General features: G+C 36.5%; 1 protein-coding gene across 9 annotated transcripts in view; it reads right to left on the bottom strand.

The window, feature by feature from the left end:
• PTBP3 (polypyrimidine tract binding protein 3) overlaps positions 1–18440 on the bottom strand; it is a 61888-nt gene continuing 43448 nt past the window's right edge. For 8 of the 9 annotated variants that reach the window (XM_021380290.1, XM_021380289.1, XM_021380295.1 and 5 more), the window contains 9 exons: positions 17861–17971; positions 16235–16409; positions 13811–13888; positions 12968–13053; positions 9480–9513; positions 8747–8839; positions 7987–8203; positions 6891–6968; positions 1–5872 (listed from right to left, as the gene is read on the bottom strand). In XM_021380290.1, coding sequence (XP_021235965.1) covers positions 5740–5872; positions 6891–6968; positions 7987–8203; positions 8747–8839; positions 9480–9513; positions 12968–13053; positions 13811–13888; positions 16235–16409; positions 17861–17971 — 1005 coding nt within the window. In that variant the 3' untranslated portion in view covers positions 1–5739. The remainder of the gene's footprint in view (positions 5873–6890; positions 6969–7986; positions 8204–8746; positions 8840–9479; positions 9514–12967; positions 13054–13810; positions 13889–16234; positions 16410–17860; positions 17972–18440) is intronic. The other variant, XM_021380293.1, reaches the window with a different exon arrangement.

The raw sequence follows: 18440 nt of genomic DNA, 5'->3' as shown, positions 1-18440 counted from the left end.
TTGAGAGTGCAGATGTAATGACATTTATTAAAAGGCATGCTACAACAACTAGAGTTAGGGAGTTAGATACAGGTATCAATTAATCAGCATATACATGAACTTAAATGAAACAACATATTGCAGCATAAACAAATACAACCTAACCATGCACTACACAATTAGAAAATAGAGTTTCTTTTTAATATTACATCATCTTTGCACATATATTATATATAAGCAAACATGGAATCTTTTTTCTCCAATGCCAGAAGCTGCTTTACAAGTGAAAGCTGGTACTTGTTTATTAAAACATACAATTTTTTATATAAAAACATTTTACACTTCAATTTGCCCACCAAAGCCATTTTTACCATTTTTAAAAAAAAAGGTGTTACAAATATTTACATCACTTTCTTGTCTTAGATGAACGTTTTTATTAACTAAAAGGGACTTTTATGAACAGATAATGTAAAATGAAAGAATTTCAACAATTTCTAGCCACACTTTTGAATGTCTTGGATACAGTACTAAAAGTAGTCCATTAACCCAGTGCTGTAGGCAAGGTTTCATGTTACAATCTCATTTTCTTTATGGACTAAGCGTTTCATCAACAAACAGCAAGTAAAGGCCACTTTGCACTGGGTCTTCCCTTCAGAGAGGAACTTGAGAGAAAAGTTTTCACAGAATGTCTCACTAAAACCAGTACAGTCAGTCTTCGGTCAGAGAATGAGGTGATGTTCTGACACAAGAATCTACTTGCTTAGTAACACCTTCTATCTGCTGCTGCAGTTCTAGGGTGAAATTTTGCAGAAAGCAGACAACATGATCAAGGAAACTTGATAAGTGCTTAAAAAGGACTAAGTGGTTAGATTCCCACTCATCATAAGTAATGCAGTTTCCAAGAATGGAAAAACTGCTTACAGTGATGAGATGACAGTAGTCTAATGTAGAAGCTTTCAGCATCGGTCAAGGACTTTCAGCTACATAAGCATTTCCCTTGTTGGGGTCTGCTCCAGTCGCAAACTATTGTCACTGTTCAAGTTGGAAATATGGATTATGCTTGGATTCTGTTATACTGCAGTATGCCCCCACAAAATACAAACCCAAGCCTGCAGCAGTGAAGGCAAATGTATCATTAAATCTGTACTGAAGTTATAATTGGCTGCCTGTATAGTTAGTGGACAACTTTCATTCTTAACAATATAAACATACAATTTCCAGGGGAAAAAAAAAAAAAGAGTATTTATTGTACATCAAACAGCAGTAGATATGAGAAAACTCTACACAGAGAACTACTGAAGGCACATAAACTTTGGTCCCGCTTTATGTTATACCCCACTCACCTCACACCATCAGGGTCTGAAATTAAATGCTTGATAATATTTCAATTCTTTCACGAAATAATTCACAACTCCCAACCATTGGGATTTTCTTTTAAAAGAACAGGCAAACAGTCTTGTATAGAGCAAACAAACCATCAGCAGACTTAAATATACAGTTAAAGGAAAAACTGTGTAATCTGAACACTATATTTTCAGCACAACAGTAAAAACACTAAGTCTGGTAAATCTGATTCAGATAAAAGCACACCAGGACAAAAGTTAAAAGCATTTGAAAAACAGCAGTACATGGCTAGCTGTACAATTACAAGGAATAGGTCTGCATCCTTAAAAAAAAAAAAAAAAACCTGAATCACTTTACAACTAAAAATAAAAGAATCTGAGGAGAGGAAGATGAACCTGTAGTTTTTTCAGTATGGGTAAATAGTTTTCTCTGTATGCAAACACAGGTTTGCCACCTGTAAACAGAAAATATTGTATAGGCAAATCTCTTCAGATCTGTGGAGATAACTGAAGCACAGAAAAGAAATCTGTCTCAGAGCACAAAGCTGTACAATTGACGGGACCAGCACACAGTGCAACTAAGTCAAACTAAAAATAAAATTTCATCTGATGTTCCAAGGCATTTAAAGAAATTCGAAGAAGCTGAAGCTTTACAATTAGGCAACATATTACAGGTCATTTGAAAAGCCACTGAGTTTCTCCTGGGTTAAGAAGGCCTTACTACACTTTGAGCCAATATGCTGCCACAAAAAAAAAAAAAAAAAGTAGGAGCTGGAAGTAACCCAGGGCTGATTTTTGACTTAAAATATACAAAGGCAGAGAACTCATCCATTTCTGGTAGCTGAGGTCAGAATTTAACCACTAGTGTTTTAGAGTACAACTTCTGTGTTACACATTATGACACGCTTCACAAGTGACTTCAACAGAAATTAAGAGTTTATATTAAAGAAATTACGAACCTGTCTTCTACAACTTAATGGCATTGTATAGAGAGGACGAAGCCAGAATCTTTCAGGGAGCTGTGCCGTGATAGAACAAAAGGTAACAGATTGCTAGGTCGGATATTAGGAAAATCTCTGACAGCATGGTCAGCTCTAATCCCAGCGAGAGGTAGGATTAAGGCCTTCAGAGTTTCATTTCCAACCTGCATCAGTGTAAGAACCTATAAAGTCAAGTCAGCTCACACACTGCTTAGAGATTCACAAACTGAGATGCAACTGTGCTTTTACACTGATAAGTCAAGCACAATTTAAGAGTTACTCCTTTTGTCCTTTTCCTTCACTAACAGTGCATTATAGTAACATTTTCACTTTTAATTATTCAAGGCAGAAGCTAGCCTTAACTGGTACCATCATTCTGCTAAGCAAACGTCAAGATGTGCAGCTATTTTTGAGGCTTGTCTGCACATCTGGTAAAGCAGATCTCTTTAAGAGGCAGTGTCTCTGAGAAATACATAAGTTTACAAGTAAGTTGACAAGAAAGGTTCAATTAAGGAAACAAAAATAAAAAAAGATAATGACAGAAAGATACAGGACAAATATATCATAGAAGAAAAAAATAACAACAACAAACTAACAAGCTCACAAATATCTATTATCCACATTTTTCTGACATTAAAATCTTTAAATCTCTGGCAACAAACTGTAGGCCTCCTCATTTCAAACTGCACGAAGTTCAGAGCTGACATTACTTCTATTCTAACACTAAGACAAAATAAAAAGATTATTCCTTTCTGTGAGAATGCTGTATGTTCTTATCCTTTCACATTTGTTTAAGCATTAGCATTAAGTGTTATTACAATCAACAAGTTAAAATGGCATGTAATTTGTATGTTTGTATACACATATAACATGTGATACAGCATACACATATTGATATTACATGTGTCAATATTCACTCTCAAATTTAAGGTTCCTTTTCTCTGCTTTAGAATTACATTCAGGTCTAATATGATTCCTTTCCCCTTCAGCTGTAGTTCATTTAAAAAAGTGAGAAATCATATGTTACGAATAATGTTCCAGTACTAACAAACTATGTGCAGTAACAAGGAACATTCCTAGCAACTGTCTTTAACTGTTATCAGCCTAACAGCTAAGAAGATTAAGCATAGGCATGAACTACGAATTAACTACCTTGTTCATTTGCAGGTAGGACCTTTTTCAAAAAGGGTCCTTCCAACATGGCACTTTGCTAAAAACAAGAAGATGATATTTTCTAGTAGAGTGTTCTGGGAGCTCTGATTCTGCACTTCTTTCAATTCTTTTTTTTTTTTTAATTATTTTTTTATAAAGGGTTTACAATTCACCAGATTGAATCAGTCACTTGAAAGGGGGGGAAATGAAAAGAGTATCTCAAATCCCAAAGATAACATTGTCTGTTATTCCTAAGCATTTAGCTTCCCATTAAATATAACATTCTGAAAAGTTATTTATATGTGTTGGCTAAAACCTACTGTAGCCACCTACATAGTCAGCATTTTACTTACTGTCAAATGGCATGCTTTTGTTGTATTTTAGAGACCTGGCACCTTCTTTAGTATGATTAGCTGCTGCAACTCAAGTTATTGACATTAAAGCAAGGCAAGCTAGTATATCACTGATTTTACAGAAGTAATTCAGAGTAACAATCTGAAGAAGCTTACTCCAAAATACTCAGGTCTTTCAAGAATTATACCCTTTATTCTGGAAAGATAGGAAAAAAATTCTACAACTATTAAAAATCATAAAAGAACAAAATGAATGACTAGCAAAATATTACCACAGAAAAAAAATTCTGCAGTGGTTATAAACATTTAAATGTGATGATATCACTTCTAAAAAGTGATGTATTTTTGGTAAATTCTGAAAAGAAAAAGCCCTTACAAAGAAAAAAGAACTCTTTAATGAGAGAAATCAGTAATGTTCATATGTACTTTCTATACAAAAACTAACTGCATCTCAGCTCATTCTCCAAAGAGAATTGGACGTTCAGTATTGAACTTTTTGACAAATGAACGAATGCTTTTCATGGTAAATGCAGGAACCTGAAAGAGAATTATTTGAAACAGCATCTCTCAAAAATTTAAGTTCCAGAAACTGGAGTGGAATTTGCTCTTCTGCCTTTCTGTATGATTTTTTGTTTTGTTTTTTTTTTTCGTTTTTTTTTTTTTTGGTTGGTTGTTCTTTTGTGTATTTTTCTGGGTGTAAAGGTATTTTTCAGCCAAATGTAGGTATCAGACAACTGCAACCAGGTAAGTTCAAAGAGGCCAACAGGACTGTATAATGATTTAAACTTAATTTTCACCTGTACCCTATCTCTACACTAAAGCACCAGAGACTAGAAGTTAGAATATTTGTGGGGATGGGGGAGTTCAAGAGGGGGGGAAAATAAAAAAGTAGCAGTTAGGAAAATATTTACAAGGAAAAAAAAGACAGTTTTAAAAGCCCACATGACATTTTTCAAGATACTTCAGATAAAACTCAAAGCTATTGTGTCATAAGCACAGAGTAAGGCACATAATAAGAAATTAAGTAAATACACAGTAAGTATATTGGTACAAAAAACTCTTGAGGTTTAATTTTTCATCCCCAAATATGACCTTACCAAAAATAACTTCTTAAAAATTCATTAAGCCATCATAGACCTGAATATTTTCTATAAGACTGTAAACATTTTATTCTTTAAAGAAATGTAAAAAACTCTTTGAAATCAGGACTATTTTCTCCTCTTATTTTCTTCAAAATACTATTACACAATATCACTTCATAGTAAAATAACACATCAAACTTCCATTCCAGGATGAAGCCAGGCTAAGACTCTAATGTCACAGCTTGGAGAAACTCAAATATCTTTTACTCCACTAAGAAAAGGCACTGCCTTTCCTCTACTTATTTAACCCATATGAACAGCACAAAATTTATGTTTTAAAAAAGTTACTTAAAGATTTGCCAAAGTATTAACACACACTCTAGTAACATAAATACTGCTCAGAGGGCGTTTGCAATCAGTGCTTGGTTTTTTTTTTTCCAAGAAAGCCAAGCACTACTTCACATTCAAATCAGTGTTTAATATGCGTAGAGTAGATCTACCATTTTGTTAGAAACATTCTCAGTTTGGTATATTGAAAAAGCACTCTAAAATATTTAATAAGGCTAATTTGAAACAAAAATTCAAAATATATTCTCAAAAGAAGAATTAAAATAGGAAATTTGATGATAAATATTATTTCTAAAGAAATTTAATCTTCTTATCGATGAATATTAAGCTTTGATCATATACTGGCAGCTGAAATCAGAAAAGATTATCCCCTAATTCTTTGCTGTGTGTATGAACGAGCTTTTTCTTTTAAGAGGCAGAACTGGTCGCAGCTACTTCAGTCTCTATTTGATGATTTTCACAAAACTGCAATGCAATTTTAAAAGGAACATTCACAGAAAAGTCAAATTGTAGATTTTGAGAAGGAAACTCGGAGGTGATGATTTTCTCCTAGGTCATAATTGTGAAGTTCAATGAGAGCATGAACTGCTTCTTCCACAGAGCCCAGCTGGATAAGAGCCATTTTGCAATCTCTCCTGAAGTATGACAAAAAAAACATTATTAATCTAAACCAAATTCTCACTGTAGTAGTCAGCACAAAAAAAAGTGATGCAAGAATTTCTTTAGACACATCATATACAGTTCTTTCTACACAAAATACAGGTGCAGTGACAGAAATAGATCTCATTATGCACCTGATTAAACAGGGAAAAAACAGAACTGTATCAGTTTTCATAGAATCATAGAATGGCTTGGGTTGAAAAGGACCTCAAAGATCATCGAGTCTCAACCCCCCTGCCAAGTGCAGGGTCGCCAACCACTAGACCAGGCCGCCCAGAGCCACGTCCAGCCTGGCATTGAATGCCTCCAGGGACGGGGCATCCACAACCTCCCTGTTCCAGTGCCTCACCACCCTCTGTGTGAAAAATTTCCTCCTAATATCTAACCTAAATCTCCCCTGTCTCAGCTTAAAACCATTCCCCTTGTCCTATCACTATCCACCCTCACAAACAATTGATCCCCCTCCTGTTTATACGCTCCCTTCAAGTATTGGATTTTGCATATCAATAGTCTACAGCTATGCCATCCTTCCATACATTGTATTTCAAAAAAGCATCCAAATATGGCTCAAAACCCTCTGGAAAACACTGGTATTGTCTCTATATATGAGATTCTAGCAGGTGTGATCATGCCAAAATAATATAGCAAACATATTCTAATGAATGCTAGAATAGATTCATTGTATCTTTTACTTGACACTTTACTTGAATAAATCTTGTAATTCTTTTAAAAAAGATAGTATTACATTCATTTTCCTTAAACTTATCTGACTCTGAACACGTTAAATTTATCAAAAGGTCAAATATTTTTCATTTAGTTATGCTAGCATGATATCCCATTTAAAATTTTAAGATTAGGATTACCATCAGCATTGTCACAAGCTGTCAAGCTTTTGCCTATAGACAGTGTTACACACAAATTGAATTTCTCCAAAAAGCAATTAGCCATATTCCAGGATGAAAGATTTCACAGCATTTTCACATGAGGACTTACTGGAAGAATCTGAAGGCTTTCACAGTAGACCCAGTACGTGCAAAAAGACTCTTAAGATCATCAAAAGAAACAGAAGGCCTGTTTAAAAACAAACCAAAACAAATCAAAATCTCCTCAACTTGTAAAAGAGCACAGACTACAGCAGTAGTATCACACTGCCAGTTCTTACTGCTAAATTAAATGTAACCATCAAACAATACACCCACTAACACAAGCTCAGCTCAAACATCTTGGCTTTGACTCTACAATTTAGCACTGCAGCGTGCTACAAAAATATTTCATATACAAATTATTGCTTTTCATCCTCTCCCATTCCTGCCTTGGATAAATTCAAAAAGCATAAAGACGAACTGGTAGCTTCTGAAATATTTTTGTCTTTTAATTACTGTTAGCGCTCTTCACATATCTTCTATTTAGAACGTCTATTTTACCCAAATGTCATTTCAGAGGAGTCCTATATTATTTTTTCTGATTTGAACAGAATTCTATAGTTTTATTCCTTTTTTTTTTTTTCCTGAATAGTTGGAGAACAAAAGAAGCAGTGCGAACTTATGTTGAGATATCACTTCACACACTGTTGACAACATTCTAGCAAGGAAAAAAGGTTTCTTCAATCTTAGAGAACACACTTCTTAATAACATTTTCTTAATAACGCCCCTTATGTAAGCTTTCTAAATGCTGTAGAAACCATTCTTCAAAAAGTGTTAGAATGAGTAAAAACTGTATCAACATTACCTAAAAATGCTAATCACAAATTTGATGCAATGTAACTCAAAAAGCATGCCTTTAATATTCCATGAAAATTTATAACACAGAATTTCAGATGTGAAAAAATACATTTGCTCAAGAAAATGTAAACTCTATTACAACTTGTCAAGAAGAGCAATAACTTTCAATCCACTATCCTCTTCATTAACAATAAAAAATGTGACAGTTAAACGATTTGCTTGTTGTTAATTGTACAGCAAAATGACCCTTTTCTTAGGAAGATGCAGAAGGTCAAGAAAATTCACAGCTTGTATCAGACTTTCTAGCTTTAAAACATAACCTAAAAAACATTATCCTTCCAAGAAGATTAAACACATTGGTACTCACGGGATGTTGGAGAGATGCAGGGTGGCAGATGGAGGAAAGATATTCTGGAAGTTCTTAGAGCCAGGCTTCTTAAAGCGATGCAACGGGCTATTACTATAGTCCTTTGTCAGACCATTGTCCTCTTCTCCTTCACGAGGGAGTTGAATATTCTGATGTTTTGAAAGAGTTGCACGGATGAACTTCCCATAAAGCTTCTGTCCATTCAAGTTGCTGATAGCTAATCAATGGAAATATCATTTGGACACAAAAATAGATGAAGGGAGAGAAATTAAAAATGGTTCTTTGGATACTGCTTTTGCCTTCTATTTAGTGTCAGATTTCACGTTCTCAATTTAAACAGCAAGCTCCATCTCTACAAAGCAGGCTAAGTTTTTTCCCTTCATAGCATTACAGTTTGAAGTGCAAGTCTAAATGCAATGGAAATACAAATCAGCATTATTCTTAAACAGCTAGATATAAGGTATATGAAAAATATATGATTTATTAATAAGAAACTACAGGAAAATTGTACAATTTTTTAATAGTAACAACATTTATTAGATTAAGACTTGTAGGGTTGTTTTTAAACCACTACAGGAAAATCATTTGCTTACATGAAAACAAACCAATCAATATCAACATTAGAAAACAGAAGTTCATGTATAGAAGAGTTCACAATGATGGATTTAATTTGGTTATGATAGTCACTGACAGAAGGCAAATTCCTGAGCTTTATAAAATTCATGATAGTTAGAACCATAACTGCCTTTAAAATCAGTACCTATTTGAGCCTGGGTTGCATCTGCCATCTGAACCAAAGCATTTTCTTTATTCTTAAACATGATCTTCACACGAAGCACATCACCATAAGCACCTATGGAAATTCAGAAAGAAAATCTGTCCAGACTATTATTACAAAAAGCACATGTGCAAGTCTGCCTCTTTTTACTAAAATCAGCGTAACAAAGAATAATCATCTCAACAATAACAATCTCAACATCTTGGTTAGAACATTAATATGACAGAGATACTTCAAGCTTGTTTTTGAGACTCAGAAATTGGGAAAGAAACACACCAACAACCAGGCTCTCAGTCATAAAATTGCATGTCTATGTTCAACGATTAAGTAGTGCAAGTGTTAAAGTCCTCTCAACAGAGGAGTATTAAAACATTATGTCAACATTCTACCCTGCAAGTAACAAATATGCCAGTTCTGTATCCCATTTCCTCTGAGACAACCTTTGCTTTTTCATCTTAATTTGGTTTGCCATTCTTTGTAGTAAAGAAATCAGAACACACACTGAAATTCTTCTGAAACCGCAACAATTCTGTCTTTCTGGTACCTGTGTCTTACAGCTACTGACTCAAAACACCATCATTTAAAACCAGCACATTCTCTTGTGCATTTTTTGGACAAAACCAGAAAAACTGAACTTGAATTAACCTCCACTTGCCACTTAAATACAAAGAACTCTAGCCCTGTAGTTTCTTAAGGTATATTTGACATATCTTACCAAATAGGATGAAAAGTCCATGTGGTGTGATGGCCTGTTTAAATGACAAAATGAGTATATTATTTTTAAAGCCAGGCAAATGAAGAAATCTAGTCCTTAAGTGCATGGTAAGATAAAAGAATGGGAGAGATTCTGAACACTAATATATAAAAATATTTCACCAAAAGCCATTCCCATCGACAACTAGAGTGTATTGCATTCTTGTTAATACATATTTACTATGCACATAACAAATACATAAACAGGCTAACACTTCAGTTCAGGCATTTTCATCACTCAAAATTCAGAGTCTGTCATGCTGGAGAAATTATTAATATATAAGTGGCTTAATTACATGAAATTATTCTTTCCAAGCTTTCCAAGTCGGCATTTCATGCACTGAAAAAATCAAAGCAATTGACTACACTAAAAATAGAAAAGAGCATCCAATAATTCATCTTTTCTAAACTGCAGATACTACCTAAAAAACTAAAACTTGTGGCTGCAACGTGTATTTGCTTTGTTTTAAATTTTGTCCCCATCTCTGCACACGACCATATGTTAGTAATATGTGCACTATTTAATTGTTTATACATGAAGCATATAGGGAGTGCTACTTAAATTTTGTCTGATTAAAAGCTTTGAAAAGAAAGCCTGAAAGACGTAATTTTTCTTCAGAGATTTTTCATTAAATCCTAGCGTACCAAGTTCCCCAATCACCAAAGATGATCTGCACTCTAATCAACACAAACTTTATTCAGCTGAGACAAGAGTCTTGCCAGTAATGAGCACTAAAAATTTATGTTGTATCATGCATTGCAGTATAAAGTTATCATTTATAACTTCTTAGATATAATTAGTATTAAGCATCAATGTCCTAAAAATAGATAAGATCTATGCTTCACATATCCTTATTCTGAAAAAGCACAGTCTCTAAAGGCTCAGAGAATTGTCTTAAATAATTACTTGCAGAAAGCCCATCAGAAATCTGAAATTACTTGATAAGATACACTGACAACGCAAAGTATAATTGCTTTGTCTTACAGTCCTAATCTATAGCTTTCTTTTTATGCTTAACACGAAATTCAATTATTAGTAAGAAAAAAAAAGAAATTGGTCAACAGATTTTTAAACTTTTGTAATATGAATGTGAATTCCATTTTGACAATAACTCTTAATTTCATCAGTTTTATGGTTAAGTGAATCCAACGAGAGTGTACAACAAACAAGAATTTTACATTACTGTTGTAGAATTGCTTATCAGCAGTTATGTAGAACTCTGTATTATGTCATGGCCTTTCTAAAGCTTATTTATTAATTAAAAGATGTATACTGCTTCTAATTAAGTATAGATCAATAAGTAAAGTTTGAGTAACAGAGGTAAGGCTATGAAACAAACCACTATAAAGGTAACTACCCAAGTTGTCCTTGGCAGTTTTACTGCCAACATATATGAGAAAAAAACAATTGTGTGGTACTATGCAAAGTGAATATGCATATTTATTAACATTAAAAATGGATTTATAGGTATGTCATACCAAGGGACAGCCATGCCCTTCCTCTTCAATCTGAGAAAAGTTGCAAAACTGGAATCACAGAATATCCTGTGTTGGAAGGGACCCACAAGGACCATCGGGTGCAACCCCCGGCTCCACACAGCACCACCCAAACCCAAACCCTGTGTCTGAGGGCGGTGCCCAAATGCTCCCTGAGCTCCGGCAGCTCAGGGCCGTGTCCGCTGCCCTGGGGAGCTGTGCCATGCCCACCACCCTCCAGGGCTCAGCTCTTCCCTAACCTCCTGACCCTCCCCTGACACAGCTCCATGCGGTTCCCTCAGGTACTGTTGCTGTCCCCAGAAAACAGAGCTCAGTGCTGCCCCTCTGCACCCTGTGAGGACCAGTAGGCTGCCATGATGCCTCCCCTCAGCTCCTCCGCTCTGGGATGAAAGGTTAAGAATGATTTGCCATGTTTTTAATCTTTATTTCTCTTCCCTCTGATTTCTCTGACTCCTCATGTAACAAATGAGGCTTTGGCTTCTCTAATGATAAAGAGGCACCTTAGGAACTGTAGATCACTGAGATATCAATTTTGAGTTTAGCCCTATGTTGTGTACTACCTCAAACATTTCTCATATATAACCACAGGCCCTTCACTAATTACAAAGTCACCATTACATTGCTAAACTATTTTTTCTGAAGTAAATTGTGTGTAGAAGCTTTTCACTGCTGAACAGATTTTTTAAGCTTCACCAGTAGTGGAAATTTGCTCAAACAAAAATAGAGATCATAGAAAAAAATCAGCAAGGCTGGAAAAGACCTCTAAGGTCATCCAGTACAACACTTCACCTATAACCAATAGTTCCCAAATAAACCATGTCCCTCAGTACAAAATCTAAATGTTTCTTGAACACCTCCAGGGTCAGTGACTCTACCACCTCCCTGGGCAGCCAGTTCCAGTGCCTGACCAATCTTTTAGAGAAGTTTTTTGTTATGTCCAACCTGAATCTCCTCTAGCACAACTTGAGGCCATTCCCTCTAGTCCTATCACTTGTTACATGGGAGAACAGACTGACCCCCCCCTCACCACAACCTCCCTTCAGGTAGCTGTAGAAAGCAGTTCGTTGCTCCTGCTGGCAACATTATTTCTGATAAGAGCCAGAGTACCATTGGCCTTCTTCGCCACCTGGGCACACTGCTGGCTCATGCTCAGCTGAGCACTGACCAATACCACCAGGTCTGCTTACAGTCTTCCAGCCACTCTGCCCCAAGCCTGTAGTGTTGCCTAAGGTTGTTGTGGCCAAAGTGCAGGACCCGGCACTTGGTCTCACTGAACTTCATCCCATTGGCTTCAGCGCAGAGATCAAGCCTGTCCAGGTCTCTCTGTAGGGCCTTGCTACCCCCAGGCAGATGGACACTTCCTGCCAACTTTGTGTCATCTGCAAACTTACTGAGGGTGCACTCAATGCCCTCATCCAGGCCATCAATAAAGATACTGAACAGGACAGGCCCCAGAACCAACCTCTGGGGAACACTGCTCATGACCGGTTGCCAGCTGGATTTAATTCATTTTACCACCACTCTCTGGGCCCAGCTCTACAGCCAGTTCTTTACCCAGCAAAGAGTGCACTTGTCCAAACCACGGGCTGTCAGCTTCCCCAGAAGAATACTGTGGGAGACAGTGTCAAAGGCTTTGCTTAAGTCTAAGTAGACTACGTGAACAACCTTTCCCTCATCCACTAGATGGGTGACTTGATCACAGAAGGAGATCAGGCTGGTCAAGCAAGACCTCTCTTACACGAACCCATGCTGGCTGGGCCTGATCTCCTGGTTGTCCTGCACATGCCATGTGATCTCCCTCAAGATGATCTGCCCCATGAATGATGCCCCAGTTTTGATATCATCAGCATAGAACTTTGCTCGTTTGTTGCTTCAGCTAAAGTTAATTTGCAGTAAGGATTCTGACAGCTGGTACGAGTGGACACTTGCATCAGCACTATTGATCAAACCTACCTCAGGGTTGAGGTTGCTGACAAGTAAAACAGAATTTCCTGGAACAGCTGGATTATTCATCCGTACAGATGCCGCAGATGTGATGACTGCAAGAAAAGAAAGTACTCTAGGTACAGGTGAAACTGAAAGATTTGGAATTGTACTCACAGCATCACTTGAGACATCTTAGAAGACAAAAGCAGACTAGGTTCTTCAAAAAATTTGATCTTCAATAAAAATAATGTGTTTTTAAGTTGTTAAGGTATTCGTAGTATCTGACTAATAAAGCAAGATGCATCTCCCCTCTAGTGATGAAGAAATATTGAGCCACAGCAACACACCCACTGAAAAGGGGATATAAATTGCAGTCCAGAAATGAAATCAGTTGGCACCGAAGTCTATCCTGTGCTAGAAAGGGATAGACTGCCAAGTTTAGAAGACTACTCAATTCTCATTTTACATTTAGAAAAGGGGAGACTTCCTCTTTTACCTTGAATGTCAGAGAAGACTTAAAATTCTTAGAAAAACAGATACTTAATTTCTTCTCATGCAAGTAATCTTTTTCAAAGCATTACATTTCTTCATTTATTAAATTAAGAATTATATCAACATATGTTTTTTATTATGGAAATAAATTTTTCTGAATGCTATGATGTACAAAGAGAACCAGAATGACTAAAATGTGTTCCAACTGCTACAACTTAAAAAACACACTGCTTTGAAACAGGGTGTATTCTGATAGACTGCTAGACCTAAATGCAAGCATTGATGGGTTCATGTTTTCTGTTTGTTTTGTGCATGCATGTTTGGCTCTTTGCTTGCCTTTTTTTTTTTTCCCCCCCCCAATTGAAGATAGAACATTACCAGCACCTTGAGGAACGCATGCGACCGGGGCAAATCCACCAGACCCTGCATATGGTTGGAAGATGATACCTTGGGAGCCTAGTAATAGAAGACATCTAATTAAAACAGAGACTTTAATATTTCTGGAAAACAGAAGAGACTTCAGAAGTAAGACTCAGCTGCCAGTGCTGCTATTCTCACTTTCATCTGTGATTACATCTTCTATAAACGTTTGAGTCAAAAAAAAAACCTCACTCTTCTCACTGAAATCCACATTTGTGTTTACAATTTTCAGTCACTTTTGAAGGCTAATATTAAATGTTTCTCAGCATCCCTCTCTAAAATGCAATTTAGATAAGTTTGACAATGAAAGCACAGCACAGATTAGTATTCATTGAAGTTTAGACATCTGTAGTGCAGTTTGCTAAGTGTATTTTTTGTTCACAAAACTGAAATGCATTTTAGAAATTTTCTGCAGGTAAATCATACAACATGTTACAATGATGAGATGTCACTATTCCCTAGATATCTATGAGAAAGTATGGGCTAAATAATTAAACAGCCAAAACCAGTCTGAGCATCTGAATTCTACTAGCTCTTAAAGTACATATTTTTCTTTTCAAGCAGATGCACCTTTCCAGTTTGTATAAATTCATAAAAAAAAAAGCCAGCAGCTGCAGTTACAAGGATTAAACAGATTTGGAATGCCAGTGTAGAAAGACATCTTGCTTCAAAGGTGGCTCACTGGCTTTCATGCTAGTATGAGGAGTTAAGCACTACTTTGGGTAACAAGCCAGGTTGTGTTAGATGCAAGCTTGATTTCTGGATTCTTTCATATGTTAGCACTCTACACTGTTATTATTATTTTTTTTTTAAACAAATTGAGACACACATAATCAGCACATGAAACCTGCAAATCTGGCAGTGTTTTAGTACTCAAACTTCCATCACTGACTAGAACAGCTATGTTCACTAACAGATGGTTATTGATACGAATAGTACAATATCATAGGAAGTATCAGTTATGAATCGCAATAACAACAAATGAAACAGACATCGTAGATCAAGTACTCATGAATATTGCATAATGTCACACCTCCTCTTATCTGTAGCGTCAAAGCACCTTTAATATAAACAATGGAATACATTCATCAGACCAAAGCAAGTCATTCTGTTCTTTATAATACACCAGTGTGTGTATTATGCTGACAAGTTCTGGCAAAAAAGATATTAATTGGTTATTCACAGTCCAAGGATGATAATGGAAACATTAATGAAAAAATAGACAAAGAGCTTTCATTCTGCCAAACGAGATCTGCATGTTGCACACTGATACCAAAATCATACATGTAAAAGTAGTCAGAACTAATGCAGAAAGATCTGGAACTCTTTGATGCCCGTTGTATTTGTAAAATCATTTGCTTTACAGCTGGCAGGTAGCTTTCAGAGCATACTCATTCATGTATCTCTGCCCATACTCCATAGGTGAGGAAGATTTTAAAATTCAAAGCATTCATAAAATCTGCTCTTTTACAGTGCAGTACCTCAAATATTTCAGTTTTACTATTAAGATACCTTCAAGTCTACAGTGAAAGTTGGATGCGTTATTCTGATACCTGCTTTATCTTTTAGTTCTCCATCAAACCTGCCTGTACTAGTAATAAAATAGGAAGCATAAGTACTGACATGACTCCCAATATCTTTTCATCACATCATTCAGCTAAGTACTATTTAAATACACGTACGGCAGCATTACACGTTAATCTGTTTGATGATTTGCACTTATTATCAAAGTTGAATAAACAAGCATGCATGTGCTGTTTATGCCACACAAGCTTCTCCAAAGTCACTTCAAGCATATACTACTTTCTCTATGCGATGAAAGAGACTTCTAAAATGCAAGGAATTTACTAAAATTTTCTTTTAGAAGGCAACTACAAAATATAATTGTAATATTTGTATATTTCTTATGGTTTGTTCTTTAAAGCAAGCAGTCATCCCAAAATATCAGCAAACGCGAGCTAGCATACTTTAAAACATTTATTTTCAAGTAGCTTTAGGGAATCAGTCAATTTTGAATGGCTGCCGCTGGCATTTCTGATATGCAATGTTTATTATATTGCCTTACACGAATGATATAATTCCACATCATTCTCAAGATACAGCTTTTTGATAATGCTTTTAATTTACCCATCTGAATATATTCAGATAATAGTTTTTCTGAACAAGGTTTCAGATACTCATTTATCTAGAGTAGGATTTTCTGCTTTCCATACAAACTTCACTGAACCTAACAATCAGAATTATACATATATTGTTCTTTTATTTGTTTTTTTTTAAACAGAATCTATTATACAGACAGAGAATGAAACTCCCAAGAGTATGCCATGTAAAAAGCATAGTGATCATACTGTACATTCATCACTAAAAGTAAAGGCATCTTACCAAAGGCAGCAATTATGGCTGGATCCAGGGGTAGTTGGCCATCAGCAGCTGGAAGGTCGAAGCGAGTGAAATCTCTGCTTTTCTCATTGTTGTACTTCACCTTAAGGCTTGTTAACTTGGAGAAATCAATATGTAGAGTGCAGCATGCATTGTAGATATTTCGGCCATCCAGAGCCTGGAGACAAATAGTTAAGTTTTCAGATACAAAACACTTTGTTACAAACATCCCTCCTAAGTGTATTTTTATCTGTATTGAAAAAGAGAAAAAAAGTGCAAGTACCAACAGATAAACATTCTGTGCCTTTCATCTTAAGCTGAGTATAAAGGCAACCCTTCTGGACAAGGCCCATTCCAGACAGCTCCAAAGCAGAATGCAGCTGGTGGTGCCTGTGTGACAACGTTTTTCAGAAAGAGTCAAAAAACCTGTACATCAGCTGTCAGAGGGAGGAGCGAGAAACATGAAAGAATCAGCCCTGCAGGCCTCAAGGTCAGTGCAAGGAGGAGGGCAGGAGGTGCTCCAGGCATGGAGCAGCAGCTCACTGTAGCCCAGGAGAGGCTCATGGCAGAGCAGGCTGTGCCCCTGCAGTCCGTGGGCACCACACAGAGCACATCTCCCTGCGCAGAAGCCCCTGGTGCAGCAGTGGATGTGGCCTGGAGAGGTACAGCCCATGGATACACCCCCGTAGGAGCAGGGCCTGGCCTGGAACTGTAGCCTGTGGAGAGAAGCCCAGAGTGGAGCAGGAGCTGTGCACAGCCTATGGGGAAACCAGACTGTTCCTGAATGACTACATGCCATCCTGGAACAGTTCTTGAAGAACTACATTCTGTGGGAAGGGGCTGCAGTTCACATGCAGCGTTCACTAACGACTATATTCCATGGGAGGAAATATATTTTCCACTCCATACTGGAGTGGGAAAAGTGGGGGGAGGAAGGAGCAGTAGAAACTAAGTGCTATGGACTGACCACAAATTCCATTTCACACACACACTAGTATTGCTTGCAGGAGGAGGAAGTAGAAGAGATAGGAGTGAAACAGAACCTGAGAAGAAGAGGAATGAGAGGAAGGTGTTCCTTGTTTTTAGTTCTCACTATCCTTATCAATATGAAATAAATTTGTCTTCTTCAAGTCACATCTGCTTTGCCCATGATGGTAATTGCCAAGTGATCTTCTTGTTCTTATCTCAACTCACAAGATTTTTCATCTTATTTTCTTCCCATCTCGCTAAGGAGTGGAACTGAAGAGCAGCTTGGTGGGCACCTGGCAGCCATTGAGGGTTAACCCACTCTTCAGATTAATCCTCACTGAAAACAGTTCTGTTAGTTTGACAAGACTTTTTTGTCATAACTACAGCTACCATCGATCTTCCCTACCAACAGCTCCAATCTTTCATTTAGTAGAAGAACCATGCAGATTTCCATCTGTGTGCTATACACTTCCTTACATTTGATGGTAGAGTACAATTCTCTTAACTAATGAGGGTTGTCAATGTTATTCTTGTGCAACAAGACAGTTAGAATGAAAAGAAGTCAAAGTTAATGAGCTAGCTATCAGTAATGTTATGCATAATGGCCACTTTACCTGGGCGAGGAAAATGAAACAAATCAGCTGAGTACACTACACTTACCATTTTGGCATAATATGCATTCACAGGTTCAGCATATTGGATCAATGCTTGAAACTGATTGTTCCTTGTAAAGGTGACAATTTTCAAGACAAATCCAAATTTAGAAAAAATCTGAGAAGGAAGAAATATGGACTTTAAGAAAAATTGAATAATTCATTCCCTGTGAAGAAACCCAGCATTTTAATACTTAATATAATTTTCTGAGACATATCTACTGTAAGAGTTGAACATAAATAAATTGATATCACAATTTGTTTCAGGTAAAAGAGGATATAAAAAATGGGGAAGAATAAAATTCCTCAAAAGAATTAGCAATGATTAATTCTAACAACTAATAATAATGTCTAAAAGAGAGAAGACCAGACTAAGAAGGCTTATGTTCCATGTCAAGGCTGAGTCAAGAGAAATAGACTTTCACAAGTCAGTTAGATAGGAACTGCGAACTGTCAAGATATGTACCCTTACAGTCCATATTTTGGTCAATTTCTGCAAATTGATGATCAAACATCTCTCTTAAAAGTTAATGTGTCTACAAATTACTAACATAGATCCACTGTCCTAAGTGGAAGGCAAAAAAGGA

Source organism: Numida meleagris, chromosome Z (assembly GCF_002078875.1).
Source record: "Numida meleagris isolate 19003 breed g44 Domestic line chromosome Z, NumMel1.0, whole genome shotgun sequence".
Taxonomy (NCBI): domain Eukaryota; kingdom Metazoa; phylum Chordata; class Aves; order Galliformes; family Numididae; genus Numida; species Numida meleagris.
The sequence above is the reverse complement of the archived record's forward strand: the minus strand, read 5'-3'. Positions and strand labels throughout refer to the sequence as shown.